Source organism: Anopheles coustani, chromosome 2 (assembly GCF_943734705.1).
Source record: "Anopheles coustani chromosome 2, idAnoCousDA_361_x.2, whole genome shotgun sequence".
NCBI lineage: Eukaryota > Metazoa > Arthropoda > Insecta > Diptera > Culicidae > Anopheles > Anopheles coustani.
Genome location: NC_071289.1, coordinates 69,241,836 through 69,264,169, shown reverse-complemented (window position 1 = coordinate 69,264,169; position 22,334 = coordinate 69,241,836). Strand labels below are relative to the sequence as shown.

General features: G+C 44.6%; 5 protein-coding genes across 5 annotated transcripts; 1 reads left to right on the top strand and 4 right to left on the bottom strand.

Moving 5' to 3' along the window:
* Nucleotides 1–1,325: 1,325 nt before the first annotated feature.
* LOC131264903 (toll-like receptor 13) lies at nucleotides 1,326–5,250 on the bottom strand. Its single transcript, XM_058267168.1, has 5 exons — nucleotides 4,783–5,250; nucleotides 3,306–3,435; nucleotides 1,765–3,224; nucleotides 1,574–1,701; nucleotides 1,326–1,515 (listed from the first exon to the last, which is right to left on the bottom strand). Exons 1-5 carry the CDS (start codon nucleotides 5,248–5,250, stop codon nucleotides 1,326–1,328), a joined length of 2,376 nt encoding a protein of 791 aa, XP_058123151.1.
* Nucleotides 5,251–14,506: 9,256 nt separating this feature from the next.
* Nucleotides 14,507–15,102, top strand: LOC131266313 (uncharacterized protein DDB_G0271670-like). Its single transcript, XM_058268771.1, has 2 exons — nucleotides 14,507–14,642; nucleotides 14,714–15,102. Exons 1-2 carry the CDS (start codon nucleotides 14,507–14,509, stop codon nucleotides 15,100–15,102), a joined length of 525 nt encoding a protein of 174 aa, XP_058124754.1.
* A 985-nt stretch (nucleotides 15,103–16,087) lies between these two features.
* On the bottom strand, nucleotides 16,088–16,504 carry LOC131264902 (uncharacterized). Its single transcript, XM_058267167.1, has 2 exons — nucleotides 16,490–16,504; nucleotides 16,088–16,426 (listed from the first exon to the last, which is right to left on the bottom strand). The coding sequence occupies exons 1-2, from the start codon at nucleotides 16,502–16,504 to the stop codon at nucleotides 16,088–16,090; spliced, it is 354 nt and encodes a 117-aa protein (XP_058123150.1).
* Nucleotides 16,505–19,863: 3,359 nt separating this feature from the next.
* On the bottom strand, nucleotides 19,864–20,223 carry LOC131264901 (cuticle protein 14-like). Its single transcript, XM_058267166.1, has 2 exons — nucleotides 20,215–20,223; nucleotides 19,864–20,145 (listed from the first exon to the last, which is right to left on the bottom strand). The coding sequence occupies exons 1-2, from the start codon at nucleotides 20,221–20,223 to the stop codon at nucleotides 19,864–19,866; spliced, it is 291 nt and encodes a 96-aa protein (XP_058123149.1).
* A 1,237-nt stretch (nucleotides 20,224–21,460) lies between these two features.
* On the bottom strand, nucleotides 21,461–21,857 carry LOC131265651 (uncharacterized). The gene is made up of 2 exons (XM_058267937.1): nucleotides 21,849–21,857; nucleotides 21,461–21,775 (listed from the first exon to the last, which is right to left on the bottom strand). The coding sequence occupies exons 1-2, from the start codon at nucleotides 21,855–21,857 to the stop codon at nucleotides 21,461–21,463; spliced, it is 324 nt and encodes a 107-aa protein (XP_058123920.1).
* Between the last annotated feature and the right edge of the window lie 477 nt (nucleotides 21,858–22,334).

The window sequence follows — 22,334 nt, the reverse complement described above, 5'->3', positions numbered from 1 at the left end:
CCTCATCACTAGAATCGAAGGTATTTGCTGCGATCCGGATGACCTGGTCAATGCTTATGCTGACGATGTCTCAGTGGTGAGTACGTCCCCTTCCAAAATTGAGCAAGTGAGAGCGGCTATCGAGGCTTTTGGTGTCTGCTCTGGTGCCAAACTAAATGTCCAAAAGACGTTGGCTCTGGATGATGGAGCAGTATCAGAAGGGAACCGGCTGTCGATACCATGGCTGCATACTGTGGAGCGCCTGCGGCTGCTTGGAATCCTGTTTTCCAACAACATTCGGGAAGCAGCGGGTCACAACTGGGATCTGGTGATCAACCAGTTCCGTCGACTGGTGTGGCTACACAGGGTGAGAGACCTGAACCTAATGCAGAAGGTGGTTCTGCTAAACACCTTCTTGTTGCCGAAGCTGTGGTTCGTTGCGTCGGTTGTTGGTGCACGCGCAATGGACACAGCCAAGGTAACTAGCCTGGTAGGGTCTCTCATCTGGGGTGGTGCTGGCGGAATACGGATCCCACTCCAACAACTGGCGCTGCCCCGAAACCGTGGGGGACTCAACCTCCACATCCCAGCTGTGACTACGATAGCCCTGATGTCCAACCGGTATGTGGTGGAACAGGAGTGCCTGCGGATTGGTGCTGACCACATACGATACGCTGACAACCCGCCTGACATTGCAGCGATCCCATCAACATATCCATGCCTTCGGAGCGTTATCCAGACACTCGCATACGTTCCCTCCACACTTAAGAAACACCCGTCCACTAGAGCGTTTCGCAAGACACTATTGCAACGGTTCCCAAATCCCAAAATCCAGGAACAGTCTCAAAATGTTGTCTGGAAGATGGTATGGAAGAACATCCATTCCCCGAAGCTGTCATCGGAGCAGCGGTCGGCACTTTACCTTGTGGTGAACGGCAAGGTCCCACATGGCGATCTGCTAATGCGGATGGGACGCGCATCCTCATCGTCCTGTATGTTTTGTGTTGAATGTGACACCCTGGAACAAAGGTTCACCTCTTGCACTCGCGTTATTGCCGCCTGGGACCTGCTGCAGCAGTGCATCAGGAATGAAGCTCCAGGGTGTCAGTGCTCATTTCAATGTCTCCGATTTCCAGTACTCCGCGGAATGAGTACTGCGCAACGAGTAAAAGTGCTTCGTTTGTATGCGAACTACATCATCCATATCATTGGAAACAATGATACTGCGATCGATCTAGCTGTCCTTAAATATACATTGTTTCTTTAATACTATTGTAAAGACCATATTAATAAGCAAGTAAACTATTTTATAAATAAATAATATATTTTATAAAAAAAAAAAAATGCTACGTTTTCGCCGCCAGAAGAGCTTTATGCAATCGCTTCCAAAACAAAAGCTGTTCCGCATCCGATCCCGTCGGCCATTTTATGTAGGTTTTAGTTTTTAGCAAATAACTAAGCGTCTTCGGACACTTGCGCCTGGGCACATCTTGCAGAAGCACCAGAATCAACTCATCGCGTCGGGTCTCCATCAGCCTGAAAGTAACGAGACATTACTTTTACGCCCCTTGTCGTTCACCTAACCATTCCGTACCGATGCTGAGCTAAATGCATCTCAAACTGGCACCAGTGGCTGAGGAGGAAGCTTTCGGATACGATCAGCATAAGACAGCGCGATCGGTCCATGCAGGAAATAATGTTCTCCAGAATGCCGTAGCCAACCTGCAAGCAAGGTGAATACTTCATTGTGTTCCGGTGGACCGGTTGTTTCGCTTGTTTTCTTACCTCAAAATCTCGCTCGTGCAAACAGAGATTTATCTGACTGACGCCCTCCATGTTCGGCAGCAGCTGATCGAGCACCCACGTCCGATCCGCATTGCTGTAGCTCACGAACACGTCGTAGTGGAAGTCAGCCTCCTTCAGCAGTCCACTCTTGTCCAGGTACAGCTTGTTGTCGTCGTTGAAAAAGCTGAGAACGGCCGAATTTTTGATGATCTTGAAAAAGTACTTGATGTGGAACCAGTAGTAGTACAGTCCGACGGTGCACACGATGAGAAAGCTGACCGCGACACTAGCGAGCACGTACACCAGGGTATGGTTTTTCGTCGGTTGCGTCTCCTCCTCTTCTGGAACCGGTAGATCCGCGTTGATAAGTTCGTCTTCCAGTAGCAGACAGTCCTGCAGCTGCAGTGGGTCCATCTTTTGATTGCTCGTAAAATTCATACAAAAGTACTCGCTATGGTCGTAGTCGAACAGTTGCACGTTGTGCAGCGACAGCTTGACGCTAGCACCCGGTCTTTCTTTATCAACGACGAGCGGCTCGGCCGATATGGTGTACGCACCGGCCCCGGTTGAGTTGTTGAGGATGTTCTGCAGAAACTTCAGATAGTTGCAGGAACACTGAATCGTGTTTCCACCCAAGCCCATGTTCGTAAGGCGCGAAAAATCGTGCAGCATGTCCGAGGTCAAGATGACGATGCTGTTGTTGCGCAGATTCACATTCCTCAAGGCACCCGTGTGCGTCAGGAGCTGCTGGTTCCAGGCCGAAATGTAGTTGTAGCTCAGATCGAGCTGCTCCAGGTTGGTCAAGTTCTCGAAGTTCGCCCGGTCGAGCGTGCGCAGAATGTTTCCCCGGAGGTTTAGCACCCGCAGCTTCTCCAGCGGCCCGAGCCAGCTCAGGTGCTGCACCATCGAGTTCCGAAAGTACAGCACCTCCAGGCTGCCCTTCAGCAGCGAAAAGCTCGCCCGGTGCAGGCTCTGCGCCACCCCGACGTTGTTCGAGATGTCCAGCATTTCGATGGACTTCGCCACAAACAGGTAGTCGACGATGGCCGGTAGGCCGATGTTGCAATAGCTGACGTACTTCACGCGCCGCTGAACCGAACGCAGCGCTATAAACGCCTGGTACTCGAGCCGTGTGTTGGACAGATCGAGGAACGTCAGGTTCGCCAGCGGCAGGAACAGATTGTGGTTCAGATCCATGCCGGCGATTAGCTTCATGAACGGGTTCTCGATACGCTCTTCGCCGACGCGTCGCGTGTCCATGTGTGACAGGTCAAGGTGCAGTAGGCTCCGAAGCGGATAGAACACCTCCATCGGCAGTGTCGTGATGCGGTTACTCGCAAGATACAGATACTGCAGGCCGGACACGTTCCGGAAGAAATCCCCCGGAAGCATGCGCAGGCTGCAGTTGCGCATATCCAAAACCCTCAGCATCGGTAAGGTGGGCAGCTTGTTGAACACATCTACGAAAACCATTCGAACCAACGATGTAAGACAAACGGTGGGAAATCGAAAACCACCACAAAACCAGTAAACTTTCTTACCTCTGTCTGTGGCCAGGTTGGTGAACTGATTGCCACGCAACGAAAGCAGGCGAACGTTGGGAAACTTTTTCAACGAAGGCGAGGGCAACAGGGTCAGTTCGTTGTTCGCCATCGACAAATGTTGTACTTCCTGTGGAGCGCCAAGCAAAAAGTGGGTGATTAATTTTCCGCCCGTTTGTGTTCGATCTTTTGTCGATCGTCGTCTCCGTGATTTAGATTTTCGCTCAACATTTCAAACAGAAGGGGATTGACCCATGATACTATTGAGGTAAGATAGGACACATATTCGAGACAGGTTACCGATAACAAATCAACCATCTTCCATTATTGATTTCTACTCGCTCTCATACATACAAACTTCCGGGACCCGGGAGTTTGTATGTAATGTAATCACACTTTGTAGTTGGCATTTTTCCATGGGGGAGGATTCACCTAATGCCTCTGCAACGTCCAGTCCGTGGTTCAAGTGGTTTGATTTGATGGGGGAATAGACAATTCAAGTGTTTTCGAAAAGCCCATTGGAATTTGCGGCTCGTCGAAAACGCGTCCGCTGGATTAGACACATCCGCTTTGCCAACGTCACGGAAAAGTTGTTTTCCACACAGATACACCACACCTGAACACCTCAGGTCTCTTTAAGAGAATCGATAAAATTCGGGGACTTCGTGGAGATTCGTTGTCATGTACCTGGTTTCATATCGCGAAAAAACAAGGCCCGATACCAGTGGTGGCGAGGTTTCGCTAATTAACCTTGATAAGAAACAAATTTACGATACACACTGCGACTTCCTCCGTGAGACTTGGTTGCGACTCACTTTAGCCACACACTGTCACCGGGATTCACATTATTTAAATGTCCCTTCGATTTGGGAAATGTTTCACCACACAAAGATTTCGATCTTTCATCGGGTACAGAGATTTTATTTTGTAAGATTTAAGCCAGATTTGTTCTTCTGAGATGAGGATACGCTCTCGAAATTTCTACAAACGATATAAGCTTCTGTAACACAACTGACCGGCTTAACAACTTGGTGATACACCCGAAACACTTATCACCGACGGTTGTCAAGGTTACCGCATTTTTTGGAAGCCACCAAATTGGTTACAACAAGCTCTCCTATCAGGCTATTCGATAACACTTTAGTCGGACAATCATCACTCCTCACGTACTGCGTTCTGCACACAAACGGTCGTTATCGATACCGTCTTTTCGGAAGCACTGAGATTGCGCCGTAGCCTGGTGCGTATAGAAACATAAACACTCGACACAGCCACAGGAGCAAATGTTCCGGATGATTAATAGCACGAAAACAGAAGCGACTGTCTGGAGTACCGGAACGCAATCGACGGTGGCAACGGGCCTTCCGAACCTAACCTTTCGCACGTCACTTCGGTTCGGTAACGTCACCGGTTTGCGTGACGCTCGAGCAGTACTAGTTTTCCGGTCCAAGCTGCCGGAGCTTGGCATAATACGTACTTCAAGTGGATACAGCGAGGCAAGGCTCTGCACCAGTCCGCGCACGCCCCGGTCGGTGAACCGCAGGTTGGACAGATCGAGCGCGTGGTGGCCCTTGCGCACCGTCAGCCGCCCTTCGTCCGTCAGCCAGGGCAGATAGTTGTTGGCGTTCCCGAGCAGACAGTCTCGCGGCGCGCCTCCGTCGGCATCCTCCTCCGATCTGGCTCCCACCTCGAAGGCGCTCAGCGGGATGTTGTAGCGTTGGCCGGGCGCCCGGGGCAGATAGTTGGGCCAACCATTGCCGTAGCAGTCGTACGGGCCGCCACACCCGAGCAGATCGCAGTCGGCGGTGTCGACGACGGGTGAGGCAGCGGCCACCGTCACCACCGCCACCACCACGCAGCGATCCCTGCGTAACGCGCTCGGTGGCAGGAAGAGGAACACCACGGCTAGGATCAGCTTCCGGACGAGCGTCTCCAATACTTCCATTCGACTTTTCCACAACCAACTTTCCGGCGGAACCGTTGGCGGGCTACTGACGAGCGCTGCCGATGACGAGACTCCTTCCGTCAAGTGGGGAGAGTGGAGGGGTAGGAAGGGGTGTACCGTTGGGTGTCCTTATCGGACGTGATTTCACACCGGAGCGGTCAGTTGCGTCCGCACTCCGAAACCGGCAAAGTCAATTATCTGATAACGATAGGGGGGCTATCTCGGGCCAATAAAGATACCGACGCGCACATCAACACTTCAAGCCGATAGAAATAGACTGCAGCGAGCGAAAAGCGTTCTAATGCATACATGACTCCTGCCCGATTCACTTTACCCGCAACACGAAGGATCCTTCCTTTGTGGTTATTTTTGCTTTCAACACAAACGACCAACACCTATTTTTGTTTCTACTTTTCGCCCACCGTTCGCCGTTGACAGTTCGGTGACATTTGCGCAACGCGATCGATGGAGCCATTGGCTACCGCGTGCCGATTTAAGCCCATCATCGTTCGCTACCACGTGCGATAACAGTATCGACAAGCACGACGGTTATTGCAGCCCGCACTCAATCGATGGTGTTTATTGTCGCAAAGAAAAAGGTCCACCGGTCCGTTTGAAGAGAAATGTGTTGATTTATTTTTGTTCTCCAAAGAAGCTTTCTATCGGTAGTAGATTCAACTTAGAGATAGGGCGAAGTTTGTTTACTTTGATTCTGCTTGTCTGTGTCCACCGTACAATCAACGAATGCGTCATAGGGTTGAAGGGAACCCAAATTGTGGACAATGAATCGATGCACTACATTGTGTGGAATAAAAAGAAATTAATTAAATAAATTATCACAAATTAATTATTGAACAACAAAACACGTGGACAGGAAAAAATCAAACGAAATTGCGTATCTAATTTATTACGAACTGCAGTTAGAGCGGGGTAAGCGTTCTACGTGCCGCATATAGCTTTAAATGTAATGCCCCAAAAACATTCAACACATTCGGTAAATCAATTTTTTATCAAAATTTTTAAAATATTAATTTAGATGAAGCTACATATTTTTCATTCCATTTTTCCTTGCCAAAAGCCTGATGCTTTATTTCATGCGAAACCATCCATAACTTTCCAAGAGAATCATTTTTCACGAATGTCATTTTCTTTGACTCAATGTGACAAGCAATTAAATTTGTTACTTTTTAATTACAAATTTTTGAAATCAAACAATTGAATTTTACAAATTTTGAAAATTCAATTTGACTATCGGATAATGTTTGAAAAAGGAAAAAAGTAATAACTCTATTCAGCTAAATTACTATTTTTGAAAATATGCAGGACATTACTTTTGCTAATAAATTTCCATTTTACTTCAAACTATTATTAGAATTTTCCTCTTCTTTAACAACATCTTTTACTGTTACACTTTACATAACAAAACTTAGATAAGTTGGATTGTTCCCACATTTTCATATGCTTCATTTTCTTTCATTCAGAAGTAAAACTCATCACAAATACATCATTTAGTAAAACAATTTAACAAAATATGGGCCAAAAAATCTGGACCCTTGAACGCTACTTAGTTTGCTTACCCTATGATCCACCTATGACTGCAGGTAATCAAATCTGAAAGAGGTAAATTCGTACAGCAATATTTAATGGTAGTACTGAGATTGGATAGTTGTTAGAGCTGTGTGGCAAAAAAATGGATAACCGATGCATACAAAAATAACCTATTTTAACATGTGAAAAGCTTTGTACTGCAGTGGATTTTAGTAACGTTTGCATTAAAAAAATAGACAAATTCAAACGACTTTTCTTTCAAAAACGGAAAACGCAAGCAACTTTCTGTTAAAAGCAAAATAAAGAGTAGCATTTCTTTTAAATTCAGAACATGTTTGAAAACTGTATCATTCAAAATTGACTCCGCCATGGCCAAAACATTAAACAAACTTGGAACATCCAGACTATCGCGGACTACATGACCATCATGGATGTTGTAGTTTATTTAAAGTGGAAAAAACCCTGATTGTTTATGTTGCTTTTAAAGCTTTTTACAGTATATTTCTAATGTTTTGGGGCCCCTTAACTCCCACAGAAGGCCGTATCGTGGCTGAAAGCCAGAAGTGAAGACATTGGTTTTGTCGGCAATGACTAAAATTTCGGCCAAGGATCGTCAGGTCGCTTTACTGGTCGTCGGAATATTTTTTGAAAGTACTTAAAAGATGTAACTTTCCAAAAAAAATGTATTTCATTCAATTAGCTCGGTTAACTTTTTTCTTATCGCCGATGAAAATTTGTCTATTTTTTTAATGCAAACGTTAATGGGTTTTACGTCAAAAAAAAAAAAAGATTTTTACGATGTCTGTTCAATTGATATTTAATGGAAATTTGAACTTATTATCGCTTGGTCTTTAACTAGCTTCACTATCCAAATTGTTAATGAAATCATATTGCTTTTCTATGTTCACTGATTTTCCACAGTTAATTTCTCAAATTCTTTCCAAACTTTGCTGATGTTGATGTTTCTTTTTTTTCATGTTCAATTTCGGTGTCTCTATAATGCAATGAAGCCATAAAATATGTTTTATACAAATCACACAGTTAAATGTGGTGTTTATTCGAACCGTTTCTACATCATAACGAGTTCCTAATGACTGACTTTTATTACCCTCTCGTGATGCACGTTGCATATGCACACACCTGTCCCCTTTCGCATACTAATACTAATTCCGGCCCGGTGGATGCATTTTTCCTTCCACATACACAATGCACCAACACCCACCCTTGAAGTTACCGTCTCTTTTTCGCCATGTTAATGCCCTTTTGTCGTGTCTTTCATGTCGTTGTGTCTTCTGGCGCCCGTGGGCAAGGATGATCGCATTTCAATGCCAAACTTCCTGTCGATCAGCCTGGCGCGTTGTGGAAAGCTGCAGCCTTCCAGAACCGGTTGGTGGTGATGGCGCATGTGCTGCAGCGGCCAGAACCGGTTCGCCAGGGCACCCTCTCTACAACGAGCTGCTCGCCATGGATAAGTGTGAGATCAGCAACGAGGCGCCTTTCTATTTGAAAAAGGCCCCTCGATCCGCGGACGGCAAACGATTTAGAAACATCGATCGCTGCTAACGCACCGTAACACCGTCCATGCTGCCCCCGAACGGTCCTAAGCTGGTTGTTCTTGGGGCTGCTCGGTCGAGGCAACATCTACTTCGCGGGTGCGGTATTTACATTTCATAATGATTTTATGCTATCGTTTCATTTCACTGTCGTTTCGTAATAAACACGAAACAAACAAGAAACATTCCTGTACGACTTGGGGCCGATGCGTGCGCCTAGTTATGGATACAGTTTTTTTTTTATCTTGCCCACTCCTTTCGATTCACAATCCTAATCGGTCACTTGTGCGCTCTCTTTCCCACACGGTGGGGGTCTCCATGCTCGATACACCATCGGCCACTCCATACGTCGGTGGGTTTTAGTTAGTTTTACCCATCACAAACCGCTCACGATCGATCGAACTCGCCGTTACCACTGTTTCGTTTCATTTTCGGTGGTTTTGGTACAGAAAAACGGTGCTCATAAAAATAGAAGCGCGCGTTTGCTTTCGTAATCACAGCAGTGCAAAAGGGTAGGAAGTGGCAGCAAATAGTGAAGCAATAAAAAAAAATGAAAACCCAACACGAGTGGCACGCAATCAAACCGGCGATGTATCAAAATTGTCACTTTCAAATCAATTCACGTGCCGCGACGTGTTATGGGTCAGCAAAGTAAATAAAAAAAAAGCAAGCGGTCCCGCTAACGCCGCGATGGCGTCCGCCTTTCATGTCCGGCTCGTACGTAGGATGTGTGTGTGTGTGTTGCACTTGGAAATTGCATCATAAAAAGCTTCGTCAGCCGGAAGGAGAAAAGCCGCACGATCCGCGATTAACTCGAAGCGTCGTGAAACGGTTCAAAGTTCGACCGGTTTGGGTTAAAGTATGAAGAAAAAGTATATCTCGACACGCGCGCAAAGGTTGGTACGAGTTGGTTGCAGCGCTCTTTCCTCCTCCCCTCCTCAGCTGCCCGCCCCGGACAGGAGGACCTTGACGAGGATCATGCAGACGCGCTTGATGCGCTGCACTTCCTCCTGCTGCTCGAGCCGTTCGCGCAGCGGAAGCGTCAGGAACTTAACGATCTGCACCAGATACAGGAAGAACACCAGCGCCACGAACTGGAATGGAGAGGGTATGCGTGCGGTCAGTCACACAGTTGCTTGCTCCGGTTGCCTGGTGGAAAACTCACAAAACTTTTTCACCATCATATCCACGCTGCTCGGGTCGTCATCGATCGCGTCGGTGGCGCCAGCGGAAAGGTCACGGTTGGGAAAGCCGAGCAAGGCTTCGCCGAGCGGCGATTGGGTCGCATTCGCCCGTCGCAGCCCGTCCACCATCGCGATCACAGTCTATGCGTGCGCAATCGGGGTCGTACGATCCGTTGCAGCATCGACGGCGTGAACATGAAACAAAAAAACAGATACAAGCAGTGGGGAAAGGAAATCATTTTCACCGTTCACATCACATCACGTCGGAGAGCAAATTCCAAAAGTAAACACTCACAGAACACATGTTTGTGGCACGGTTGATGTTTGCAGAATGAAGAATATTATTTAACAGACCTTTTTCGGTCGAATCTCTTCACAAATTGGCAATATTTCACACCCAAACACACAAACACAACCACCAATGGCACTGCAAGAGCGAGCGAAAGATCAATTGGCACGCGGCACCGAATGCGTTCTTGGCCAGACCTAATATCCTTGCACTAGCTCTCCCTCTCGACGAGGCTCTACGACTGTCGCGCAGGCCGGACCAAACAGAACTAACAACGCCAACGGACCGTCGCTGCAAAAATCGCGCGCGACTTCACTTTCCGTCCGTACGACCACCACGAACAAAACCAGATGATTGGTGCGAGAAAGGGAACCCGCGCCGTCGACGGGTCGACCTTGACTGGGCGCGGGGTAAGCGGAACGCGCCACGTAGTGGGAGAAGGGAGGCACGAATGTGTCATTGTGTGTTTCACGAATTCACCCGGCATTCGTGTGTCGGCCAGTGGAAAAATAAAAATACAAATATAAAGCCTGCAGCGGTGAACACCGACCAAACGGCAAGCAACCCCCAGTGGGCCATATAGTGCCAAAACCTCCCCACTTTACTAAGCCTGCGCGCCGCTACTGCGCGAGAGTGAGGGGGACAAAGGTGAACTGCAACATTCCAACAGCACGACATGCACTTTGCGCACACGCGAAGGTTTGTGAGGCGCGAACGCATGCGAAGCAGTGCATTCTACCACGTAACCACGTCTCCGCAGTGTCGCTGTCTAAAGCGGGTTTTCCAGCCCACGCTGCTGCCAGTCCCCCGTTGCGATGTTGCAAAACTCTTAAGCCCCAACTCAACATTCTTAAGCTCGGTGTCATATATTTCGTTCCTTTGACGTCAAATGGCATTTTCGGGGGTTTAGTTCTCGTTGGAAGGTGCTAAAATCCCACGAATGGCTCCTGCCAATCGGTTGCCAGGTTCGTCGCTTGAAAGAATAGAACGTTTTGAAAGGTCGTTCAAGTCACCGCAGAATCACCGATATTCCGCGCTATTAAAACTTTTTTCTTGATTTCTTCCTTTGCCTGCTCCGTCTTACGTGTTGCCAAAATTGTTGATGAAATGTAAAAATGGATTATTTAAAATTAACTTTTCCTACCGAGTTGGCATACTACTGCAACAATGTGTTGCTGGCAGGGTTCCATTCCACGGTTTGCACACTTATGGCGATCGACCGCGCACCAGCGCCATCAGCTGGGAACGGCACCTGAGCGACTGACGGAGTGTGAATCGGCTCTGCTAATAAACCGAACCCTTGGCCGAACGCCACGTGCTGACATGCTTGTAACGGACTCGATTGATTCGATCAAAGTGGTAATTGCCAGCACGCTGCGTGCGCTCCTCTGAAAAAAATGGGGTGTGTTTTCCTGTATTTATCTCGCGTTGAACGTTTACACAGTTCGGAAGGAGCGTAATTTGTCGTACGAATTAGATTTAAAGGTAAACGAATGGCGCAAAAAAATGGAAAACATACAGCAAACAGTCGCGAAGGTGAGCGCGGTTCGTTAGAATCGGATTGCTTTTTTCTTACCGATGATGGATTTACGATGAATTCCAATTCGACCATTTAATTCTAGGTTAAATTCTACCAACAAAAAATGTGCTCTCTCTAAAAAAATCTTTAGAGGACGTTGTGTGGTGACATAAAACCATGAAACAGTTTTTAGAAAAGGTGAAAACTTTGATCTTCAAAGTCAAGATCGCCTTGCGGGGGAGACCGGAAATTATTTAAATGACTGCCAAATTTTGGTTTTCGTATTCAACGTATTCACTTAATAACCTTCAAACTTGCATGCAGATGCGTCTATGCTAATTCTGTTTAAGTGTCGTAGGTTATGGTTCATAGAACCCCTTACATATTTCACAAATATGTTATCGTGTTCGTTGTTCGATATTAGGTTTAAAGTCTCTTTCCCACAACCAAAATATTGCAAAACAACGATCGTAGCCAAAGTATTGAATAACGAGATTGACGCTCCATAATTGTTAGAAAAATTAAATGTGTCTGGGCCTGAACGAGCTCTAACATTCTGGGAAGCTATTAGAGTTCCCCATACAAGTACGGCATTTGCGAGTAACGCATTGATTGTCTAAATGTGCAAAATGTTTGTATTTATCCTTTACCATGATTTTAATGTTCGCAGTTTTGGACGTCTAGCACTAATTAAAGTAAATTGTGTTCAGTTTGTGATTTTTTTCTTAATTACTACTTCAACTAAGATATAAATACTTATTTTTAGTTCAATAATAGTCCTTTGAACAAATCAAATCAAAATGTGAAGGCTATGATTGTCATTGGAAGTTACCATTTTCTCATCTGATAATGTGCGGAGTTATTATAGTGTCATTATTTCAGTTATTATTATTTTTGTAATGAGTTGCTAAGCTGCTCAAACCATACCATTTATTAGCAAAAGTAAATTGAATAAAAAAAATTACTCAAAAAGTGATTTTGTTTGAAATCTATAAAATCTTGTAAAGCTAAAAAATTTTAGTTTGGCATAGGATCACTTGGTGTTTTTTACGTGGATGAAACGTTCGATATTAAATATAATAAACCGCCATCGGATCGCGCTCGATCGTATGCAAATGAACATCCCACCCCGAAGTCTGGTGGTATCCGGTTATCTTTCATTTACTCCTTCAGGTGGATCATCTTGTTCCAACCGTTTCGCCCTCCGAAGCCTGAACCTACACCTGAAAGGTGACCCTGTGCGGAGCGAAGGTCAATTGGGCCCTTAACTGTCGCGTGGAGGCCCTCTGAATGCATTGACACACTGAAAAGGTTCCCCAGCGAGGGCAGTGACCCAAGGGCGAGTGAAGCGGGCCGATAAACTGGGTGAATAAATTATGCGTTTCAAGTCCTAAGCAGTTTTCTCTTTCGGTTGCGAAATGAGCTAGGTGCAAGATGAAAAATTATTGTAAAATGTCAGCTCTGCATTTTTTCTGTTGTCATAAGTTGTCTAAAAATATACAACCAACGTTAATTAGGTAGAGCAGAATTTTTTTGCACAAAGACACCACAGACAGATTCAATATAAAGGCGTTTAATGTTACCACAAGTGGCACGCAATATCGCATCCCCTACAAGAAAAACCGGATCGCGAAACTAGGGGCTTTCCCAAACGTGACCGGTTTGTCTACTTCTATTTTTTTAACCTCCCCCTATCCGACATGCATCGTTTGTGTCATCTTCAAACCACCAGCGATCGGTCATCGGAACATTTTTTGATCGAAGTGATGGAGACCATCGTTCGGGAGTTAAGGCGAGCGAATTTTATTTTTCGTTTTTTCCAAACGCTGACCTCTCCCATTGCATCGAGCTGCCAATCATGGGAAGTACACTATAATTATCGAACCGTTTATTCGGCCAACAATTAACGGCAAAGTTATCTGCATCCTTCAATCGCAAATTCGATTTCGTTGCAGCCTGACCTCTGCACCGTCAACGACGACAACGGCGCTAAATTGTGCGTACCAGCGGTACACATGCACCCCACCCATTCGAATCCGTGTTAGGACGCGGACAAACCGTGCAGCCTCCCTTTGCCTCCGAAGAGCCTCTCGAATGCAGCGTGCACTTGAGGGCCCCACGGCAATTAACCCATTCATCGAGCGAGCCTTCTGGAGATTCTCTGCGCTCGCACCACCGTTGCATCACCGCGATTCAGGTTAAGCATCCTTCTGCAAACTGTTGCTAAACCGGCCCTCTTCACAGAACAAATACGTCATTTCGACTCGGGGGAGAGGGGAAGATAATTTGGCAACCGACACTCACCAGCCCCAAAGTGCCCACGTGTGCCGCAGTCAGACGGAGAAAGAGGGCATTGAGCCCCGGCGAGAACTTCGATCAGTTCGTGTGAAGGTCACGATATGCTTCAGATCAAGGTCTTGCCCGCGGTTTAAGGCGGAGCCACGAACCGGGTTCATCAGCATAATGTTAATTGGCGACAGCTTTTTCCTTCGACACCTGGTCGCGACGACGAGGAAACATTGACTTTGCCGATGATACAACAGAGGATTTGTCGTGTGTGTGTTTTTTGGCTGAAATTATTTTGGGTTGCCACACCGAATACGGTGCTAAAAACTGGAGCTCTTGTTGTTGTCCACCGGACTCTCTTCAGCTAATGGAAATTAGTGATTCACAGCGCCGGATAAAGCTCCACTCATTATGAAGTCGTCCTCGGGACCAACAGCTGGTGCCCAAACGGTGCCGGTGCCACCCCGAAAAACCGGGAAATGGATTCGCATTTACGTGGAGCCCAATTTAAAGATCGCTTAAGCTCGGCCACGCGCTACGAGGGAAGGGATGTTTTCGGTCGCGGTCTCGGAACGCCGAAAATCGATGCTTCACGGTGGGCCCCCGCCGGTACTCGAACAGTGTGTCAATCTGTCCAGACTGAAGGACCCGTCGGGGTGCCGGCCCAAAGGAGGGGCGACGATAAGATGCGCCGTATAAAAGCCTTCATTGGTGGCCTACTCGGATCAGTCGGCAGCACAACAGCAGCAACAACAGGTGGTGTGATTTGTGGTGTGTTCTGTCAACCGAGTGTAGAGATTTTTTACAGTGGAGTGAGCCGCCGGGCAAAGTTTGTTCTAGGATATTACGCATCTGTTTGCATCGGTGTGTTGCCAAAATGAAGCAGTTCCAGCCGAGTAGTGCCCTGTTGTTTGTGCTGATCGTTGGTCTGGTGTGGAGTGAGCAGCTGACGCAGGAGGAAGACACCAACGATCTGGAGACGGCCGAATCGGCCTTCTTTGATCCGAAGATTGGTACGAACCGCCTAAATCTATCTGGAGTTCAAGCGCTAACCTCGTGCTCTTATCCATCCCATCCTCCACAGTCTTACTGACCGGCCTGGCCGGGTTGGCCGGCATCGGTGCGCTGGTGGTGAAGGGTGCCGTGGTCGGTGCCGGCGCCGGAAAGCTGCTGCTTTTCGCCAAACACGCCGGCCAGTCCAGCTCGCACGGTTCGTCCGGTTGGGACAGCTCGTCCTACTCGTCCCATTCGTCCTACCCAGCCTACAAGTCGTACTCGAGCAGCTACTCGTCGTCTTCTTCGTCCGAGGACTCCCGACCCAGCTCGTACAGCGGCAGCCTGAAGGTGTCCGGTTCGCTGTCGCCGGTGAGTTCCCACACGACCGAATCTACTACCAGCACGACCACCGCCGCACCCAACTCGAAAGCGAGCCTCTCGCTCGACGATGTCGATGATCCACTGCCTGAAAACTGAGTTTCGAACTTTCAGATCCACTAGCGTGGCGCCAGGAAGCATGGTTCGGAAATTCTTTGGGGGCCTTTTACTATTTTGGATTGCACGTGAAGCACGGGCGAGGATGAATGTTCGTCGCATGCCGATATCAAAATTCATTAACTGCTTCCGGTTACGCTCGCAGGAAGGTCGCACTTGCTTGGGTTTATTTATTTATAAGCATTCATCGATCATAATGTGATAACTTCTCATCAGAATAAATCCGGGGTTCCATAATTATGTAACACGCTGTCGCGCCACGAGTATCCATTTCGCCATCCGAACATCTTAATGCCGAGGGGGCAAAACAAGCCGGCTGCTCGCCATTGATCGATCGCAGTCATAAGACCGGTTCCGCTTGAACCAGCCTCCGAAAACAACAAACAAGAACTGTCCTACTACAAAACAAACGATGGTAGAACGCTTGGAGAGAATATGCCACGGCCTTGAAACCGACGTGACGCTGTATATGCGAGGGGATGGTTCGAGGTGAAGGTTCCGTTCGCGCCCTGACGTTTGTTCAGGAAATTAACACCAGAGAATTGCATCAGTGCCTCTTTATTAGTAACACCCCTTTTACAAAACTCACGCTCCAGTGGTTCTACTTTGATGGACCGGTTTTTTACACATATAGTTTGTGCCTTATAACACGCGGATTTTTTAGCTTTGCCTTAACCGGTTTCCTTTTGCATGCTTCAGTTTGAATTAACTAGAATTTTTTTGTGAGACCTACTTTCCGGTAAGGTTAAAAATGTTTTTTTTTTTTGTTGGCAAAACTAATGTGACAACCAATTCGACTTTGGCGTCACAAATATAATGATGGTGTTCCGTGCGGTGAAACCGAACCTAGAGCGGAACAAATCAAACTAAAATCAAGTGCAATTAGGGAAGAAACAGAACGTGCACTGAAATGAATCGATTGAATAAACACTCCTTTGGGTTTCATTTTTTGACGACGCAAGGCCTTTCAATAATACCACCAGTTGTAGTAGTAATACGGACGGTACCAGCGGTAGCGTGGATAGTACGAGTAGTACACACCCGGATAGTACAACGGCCGGTAGTAGCTGTAGGTGTACGATTCTGACTGCTGCATATCGTCCGGTGCCTTCATGCTGTCCTGCTCCGTTATGGGACCGGTTTCGCGGAGAATTTTCACCGGCGACTGGGGTGGCGTGTTGTAGATGGCCGGAATCGGTTCCGTGGAATCGCCCGGCTCCGCTGCCACCAGTCGCTGTTCGAGTGGCTGCTGATGGCCCACCCTGCACCAAACGCAAAGTAGATAGATCAGCATGCACAAGCGACGCTATGGGATAGAAAAACCTGTCATGCAAACACTTTGACCATCAGTATGACGGCAGCATCTTACCCGGAAGTAAACCATCTTCTCAAATGTGATCCCAAAGAATTGTTGAACTGATAGAGGATCGTAAAAAGACGAATCGAACCCGATGAAGCGCACTGCGCAAATGGTACGTTTGACAAAACAGTACCGAAGCGTTTTGTTACACTTTGATCCAAAATTAATTATTTTGGCTTCCTTCTACATTTGGTGGAAAACAAAAACACAATAACCCATTGAAAACGCATGCGTTTGTTTTTCAAACAACCTTTTTTCAACCAGTACCAACAAATCCATATCATTGGAAGGGGTTGCGATCATCAACTCGGTTCTGTTTGCCTGAGCCGGGCGAATTTTGTAGCTCAGTTTCGGAGCCTAAAAATATGTGATCGCGGTGTATGCTGTATAGCCAAGTTTTGAAAACCAACGCTGTTTCCACAACAGCGCATAAAACGTAGGAAGAAACACCTTTGGGTGTGGTTTTAAAAAACACAACATAACGAAATAACCAACGAACTTTTCCATACAGAAAAAACGGCTCAAGCTAATATAATAAGAACTGTATCTCTACAAGTATAATGGCCAGAGCATAGATATTTTTTGACGACTGCAGATATCAAAACAAGTTTCATATATTGAGTAAAAATTATTTGTGGGATTGTTACGAAAATGAAGCAACAAAAAACATAAAAAATTGTATCCACATAAATTTATTGAAACAGAGAGATTACCACAGGACTCACAAAAGAGACGGATTAACATTATAATTGCAGATAGTTATATGTTGAAAAATCAAGATTAAAAGTGACTTGGCATGGACAAACATGTACATTAACAATTTGAAAAACATTTATTTAAGAATTTCACATATAATATCTAATTCTATACATATTAGAAAATTCTGAAGCTGAAGTTAGTCCTTTTGTACATTGCCATATCGGTAAAAAAAATGACTCATTAAATTTGTTGTGAAACACCATCAAAAAGAACTGAAGAATTGCTTCATGTTGATTTAACCCAGTTTGGTAGCCATTTTGTTTTGGTTTCAACTCACCTCAGTTAAAAGAGGGAAAAAATATAAACCTAACTAGGACTGTGACCAGTTCAGTGAATCGTATATGAGTAGAGGGAAAGAGGGAAAAAATATAAACCTAACTAGGACTGTGACCAGTTCAGTGAATCGTATATGAGTAGATTTAAACTGTGTTTTTAAATCGTATCTTAATTTTAATGTTTTATTCAATAAAGTTGAGTCATCAATAATTTGCTACTTTGCGTACTTTTTTATTTGCTGCTCAGCTCGTTTTTCTTTTGTTCGAACTATTTTCCGTAATTCATCATTTCATTAGACTTGTACAGTAGCACAAAAACGGTAATTTACGGTCTCTTCAAAAATCAGTATAACATGAGTCGCCTTAACAGTTGTAATTTATTTATTTATTTATTTATTTATTTATATATTTTTCTTTATTGTCGCCATTGTTCAACAATCAAGTTCGGTATGAAACAGTCCATCAGCTATTACCAAATCTCCCATTGCTGTTGCTTAAGCACAGAAGGCCAAAACGGCGGGACCGATTTCAAAAAGGCGATCGCTGCCTACCTTCCCGAATTGGCCTTTTTCACACCAAGAATTCCCAATCCCACCAGTCCTCCCCGGTACCCCACACAATTAATACCAATTCTTCGACCAGCGATCCGGCCCACGGACCGAACGTACCGATTTGCGTTACTAAACCAGTTTAGGACCGTTCCATGCCAGGAATCCCGCAAAAATAACTCAAAAAGTATACCAACTTTATTGGTACCTATCGCTTAGTTCAATCGGCACCAACAACAACTCCAGGGAGTCGAGCCCTCGGTCGGACACAGGCGATCCCATCTCCGTCGTTTGTCGATACACCGGATGCATAAGGATGGAGCAAGGAGATGCACGCTTGCGGAAGGTTCGCCAGAGGACCATGCTTGCCATTAATTTGGCGGGAGTTTTCTCTCACAGCTATGTATCGTTGGGTGTTTTATATTTTCCTCCCCACTCCTCCGTGCTTGTGGTGCTTTCTCCCAGGTATTGATCGCGCAAAAACGGCCACATTGACGTCAATCGCAGCTTTTGGTCCCAAAAACCGAAATTTCCAGTTTTGTGTGCCTTGCCGCCGAATGTAACACCGCACATTTGTTTTTATTTTTTTTATGAAATATGTTCCTGACAATCCCTTCTGTATGCAATCGATGTCACAAAGGCAACAAATGTTAATAATGAGCGCAAACTGAAAGAACATTAAAAAAATGACTTATTGTATGTAAAAAGTTTGAAAAAAATAATAATACTTGTAAAAGTATATTATTACATCAGTTTCAATGTTAAGATCTATGCGGAGTACAAAATATTTAAATCGTTTTTGGCTAGACATGCTCCAAAAAATGGCGTTCATTTGGTTCACTTATGCTTGGTTAAAGAATATTTGAATGTATGAAGCTCGTCAAGAAGTATTTGTTTCTCAACATTGTTACGAATAGTTATCATGTATTCCACTGGTCTTGTATATAGGCAAAATCCACCACCCAACAAATAATGGTTCCAAAAATCGTAACAGTGTTGGTAACCTGGATACATCAATCCCTATTGGGACTCTAGACAGTAGGGATACTTTGCCTGTGTGTAGGAATGTATGGATGTATGCATTTGTTCCGATTTCAGAAAACTGACATGGAAATGATAATCATTTTTCCACCAACCATGGTCAGGGTAGCAAGTGTTCATGAAGGAGTTCTAAACCAATTGCAAAATCAAATAATTCTTTATTATCAACTTTCAAACAGGACAAACAAATTATAGGATGTTAGTAACCTAAAAATTTGAAAAGAATAGTCAATTTTCTTAAATATTGACAATAATTTATTGAAAAACTGTTTGTTGAATTGCTTTAAACATTTTGATGAAAGTCATAGGGGAACGTACGTTTCCAAACTTGAATGTGCAAGTTCAAGTTTGTTGATCATCGTACTGATTAGCTGTACTTTTCGTGGTTAAATCAAGTGATCTTCGATAATTGTTCCAGTAACACATATTTAAGAAAAACATTTTTCTTTTTGCAAAATCTCCATCGGTGTTAGTGCAAGTGGTAAATACGTGAAGCGTCTGTCGTGGGATCGATAAATATATTGTTTCTTATTTTATATCGGATCCTAAGTGTCGTGTCAAATGCACTCCATTGAATTGGACGAAAAATAATGTGAATTAGTGTATTTGGATTTAATTTCTTACAACGTTTCTCTGTAAAGCAATTGCTCCAAGTTTTATTGGACTTTTTATTGATCAATTTCATTGTGATAACATTTTGAAATGTGATGCAGCTCAAACTTCTCACAAAAAAACTTTTCACAAAAAATATAATACTTTTTTACCAGTAGTGACCGTAATGACCGTAGTAATACCGCGGGTAATATCCACCGTAATAATATCTCGGGTAGTAGTGCGGATAAACGTGAATGATCTTTCGATACCCGAAGCCAAACGTCTCCGCCTTGTCCATATCCTCCTGAGTGTCCGTGGTTCCCGAAAATGTTTGTGCATCATCGCTTACACTGGCCACTTGCGGTGCATCCTCGCGTCCTTCCAGGCCGGGTGCATTTTCACTACCCATCGTAGAGGCCACAGCAATAACGGCAAACAGAATCAAAAGCTATCGGTAAAAAAAAAAAACAAGTGGAATCATTTACATATGCTAATTTTTAAAGCAGTTCTTGCTTACCTTAATCATTGTGTCTTGACACTGGAAAAAAATTAGTGTTATGATGAAGAGAGGAATACCAAACGACTTGCTTCTAGTTCGATCGGTTATTATGCTTGAATGATGCTGCACTGATCGAACTGAACCGCTTTTATACTCCGAATTTATTCTATCCCTGCCAGCAAATATTTTACGAATCCCCGAACGATGCGTCAACTGATGCTTGACGTCAACATGAAGTACATTGTTTCGACGCAAATCGGGCTTTACCTCGATTAATTTTAGAAGAGTCAATTGATGGATTCTCTGTTTCCGTTCAGATTATTCACATTCGAATGGGAATGTTAATTGCCTGCTCGTTCGTGCCAGATTAGCCTCGGGATATATTGGGTCAGGCCTCCTGCCAGCATGGCGGCAAACGACTGTCAAATTCTGGATATGTTACCTTCGAAATTCTTCTTCACACGTCATACGATCGTAAGATTTTATTTCCAGCCTGTTAAAATTAATGACGTTTATATTGAGTTTCAAATTAAACATATAGTTACACTTTATGGAAGCTAAAGATTTTTACAATATTAATCACCTTATTTTAGCAATAATAATCACCCTCCCCTGTACGAGAAGTCGGACTATCCACGTACTAAAAGGGAAAACGTCTTGTAGGCCCGTCATGCGGTATGAAAAAATCACCTTATCAGCACAGCAAACAACTATAGGGTAAATATAAATACATTTACCCATATAAATCTTTGTACATGTGAAAAAATAATAAAATCAAATTCTATCGGTCTATACGATACAGTCTATCAGTAGATCAAAGTATCTCTTTGGAGAAAAAAGACAAGAACCAATAGGGATGACGTGCCATTAAACAAGAAGTTTAAATCGGATTAAAATCTTTGGTTTGGTTGATCGCTCACTTACTTGTAAGAAGTGTTGTGTAGGACTTGATCACGTAAGTGAAATGCTTCTGCATTTCCTTCCACATATCGCAAGATTTTATGAGTATTCTGATGTTTTCCATAATTAAATGCCGTTGGTTAATTATGAATTATTATATTTAAGCCCCAGATGAAAATTAGTTCAACTGTCAAAAATTGTACAACACAAGTTTTTTTTTAAATAACAAAAGATCATTTATTATACCGAATATTTTTTATTTTGTTCACATCAAATTATGCTTTACCTTGCATCAGAAAATATGACAATTAGAAAATCCTTTTTTTTCTCCATTTGATTTTAATTCATCTACTTCCAATCAAATTTACCAATAATAGCCATAGTAGTGTCGTGGATAGTATCCGTAGTAGTACCTCGGATAGTAGTATCTGGGATATGTGTAGTAGTGATGATATCCGAATCCAAACGTCTCTGCCTTATCCATATCATCCTGACCCTCTACTGCTCCAACCGGTTCGTTTCCTGTGACTTGCTGCTGCTCAGCCTCGGGTTGAGATGCCATTGGAATGTCCCGCTTAACAAGTCTTCCTACGGGAATCGGTCCTGGGGCTGGCCATTCCGCGCCATTCTGCGGCATTCCAACTGCCACCACAACGAGCACGGCGAACATACACAGAACCTATTGGATAGGAAGTTCAATGTACACTCGTGGATACAACTATTCAAGTTAGTTCTTCTCACCGACAACGTACCTTAAACATGATCGTTTTGCTCGAGATGCTTCAGCTGCGGGAGATGCGCATTTGCCACCAAATTGTTGACTGATGGCTTACTGCACGAGATGCGAACCCTTTTATACCGGTGTTGCAGAACAACGGGCTGCAAAAAGTCAGCCACAGCATGAATGACGTCACTCGTGCAAGTCATTCTCACGTGACCTAGCACTCATAACCAAATCGTTCTTGTATGTACCTTATGTACTTATATTCTTATGTATACCTCAAATTCTGGATATAGAACATACCAACTGTTGTATATTATTTAAGGAATTCAAAAAAGGAGTTTTGAGCAATCTGCGCGTATACCGATTGAGTTTATTTTGAAACGCAATATATTTACCTATTGCGTTTGGGAATTTCGAACGTCTTTCCAGAAAGGGACAACTCATCAATTAACACCGTGACGCCATGCAAATTCAGTAGTGAAAACCGGGATCGCATGAAAATACCAATTCATGA

What these genes read in the sequence shown, in the direction of transcription:
- LOC131266313 (XM_058268771.1), top strand. Translation starts at nt 14,507, where the DNA reads ATGAAGCAGTTCCAGCCGAGTAGTGCCCTGTTGTTTGTGCTGATCGTT. An exon ending in CTTCTTTGATCCGAAGATTG is followed by an intron (nt 14,643 to 14,713) that starts GTACGAACCGCC and finishes CATCCTCCACAG; the next exon opens with TCTTACTGACCGGCCTGGCC.
- LOC131264903 (XM_058267168.1), bottom strand. Translation starts at nt 5,250, where the DNA reads ATGGAAGTATTGGAGACGCTCGTCCGGAAGCTGATCCTAGCCGTGGTG. An exon ending in CAACCTGGCCACAGACAGAG is followed by an intron (nt 3,225 to 3,305) that starts GTAAGAAAGTTT and finishes TGGTTTTCGTAG; the next exon opens with ATGTGTTCAACAAGCTGCCC. An exon ending in ATGCATTTAGCTCAGCATCG is followed by an intron (nt 1,516 to 1,573) that starts GTACGGAATGGT and finishes CGTTACTTTCAG; the next exon opens with GCTGATGGAGACCCGACGCG.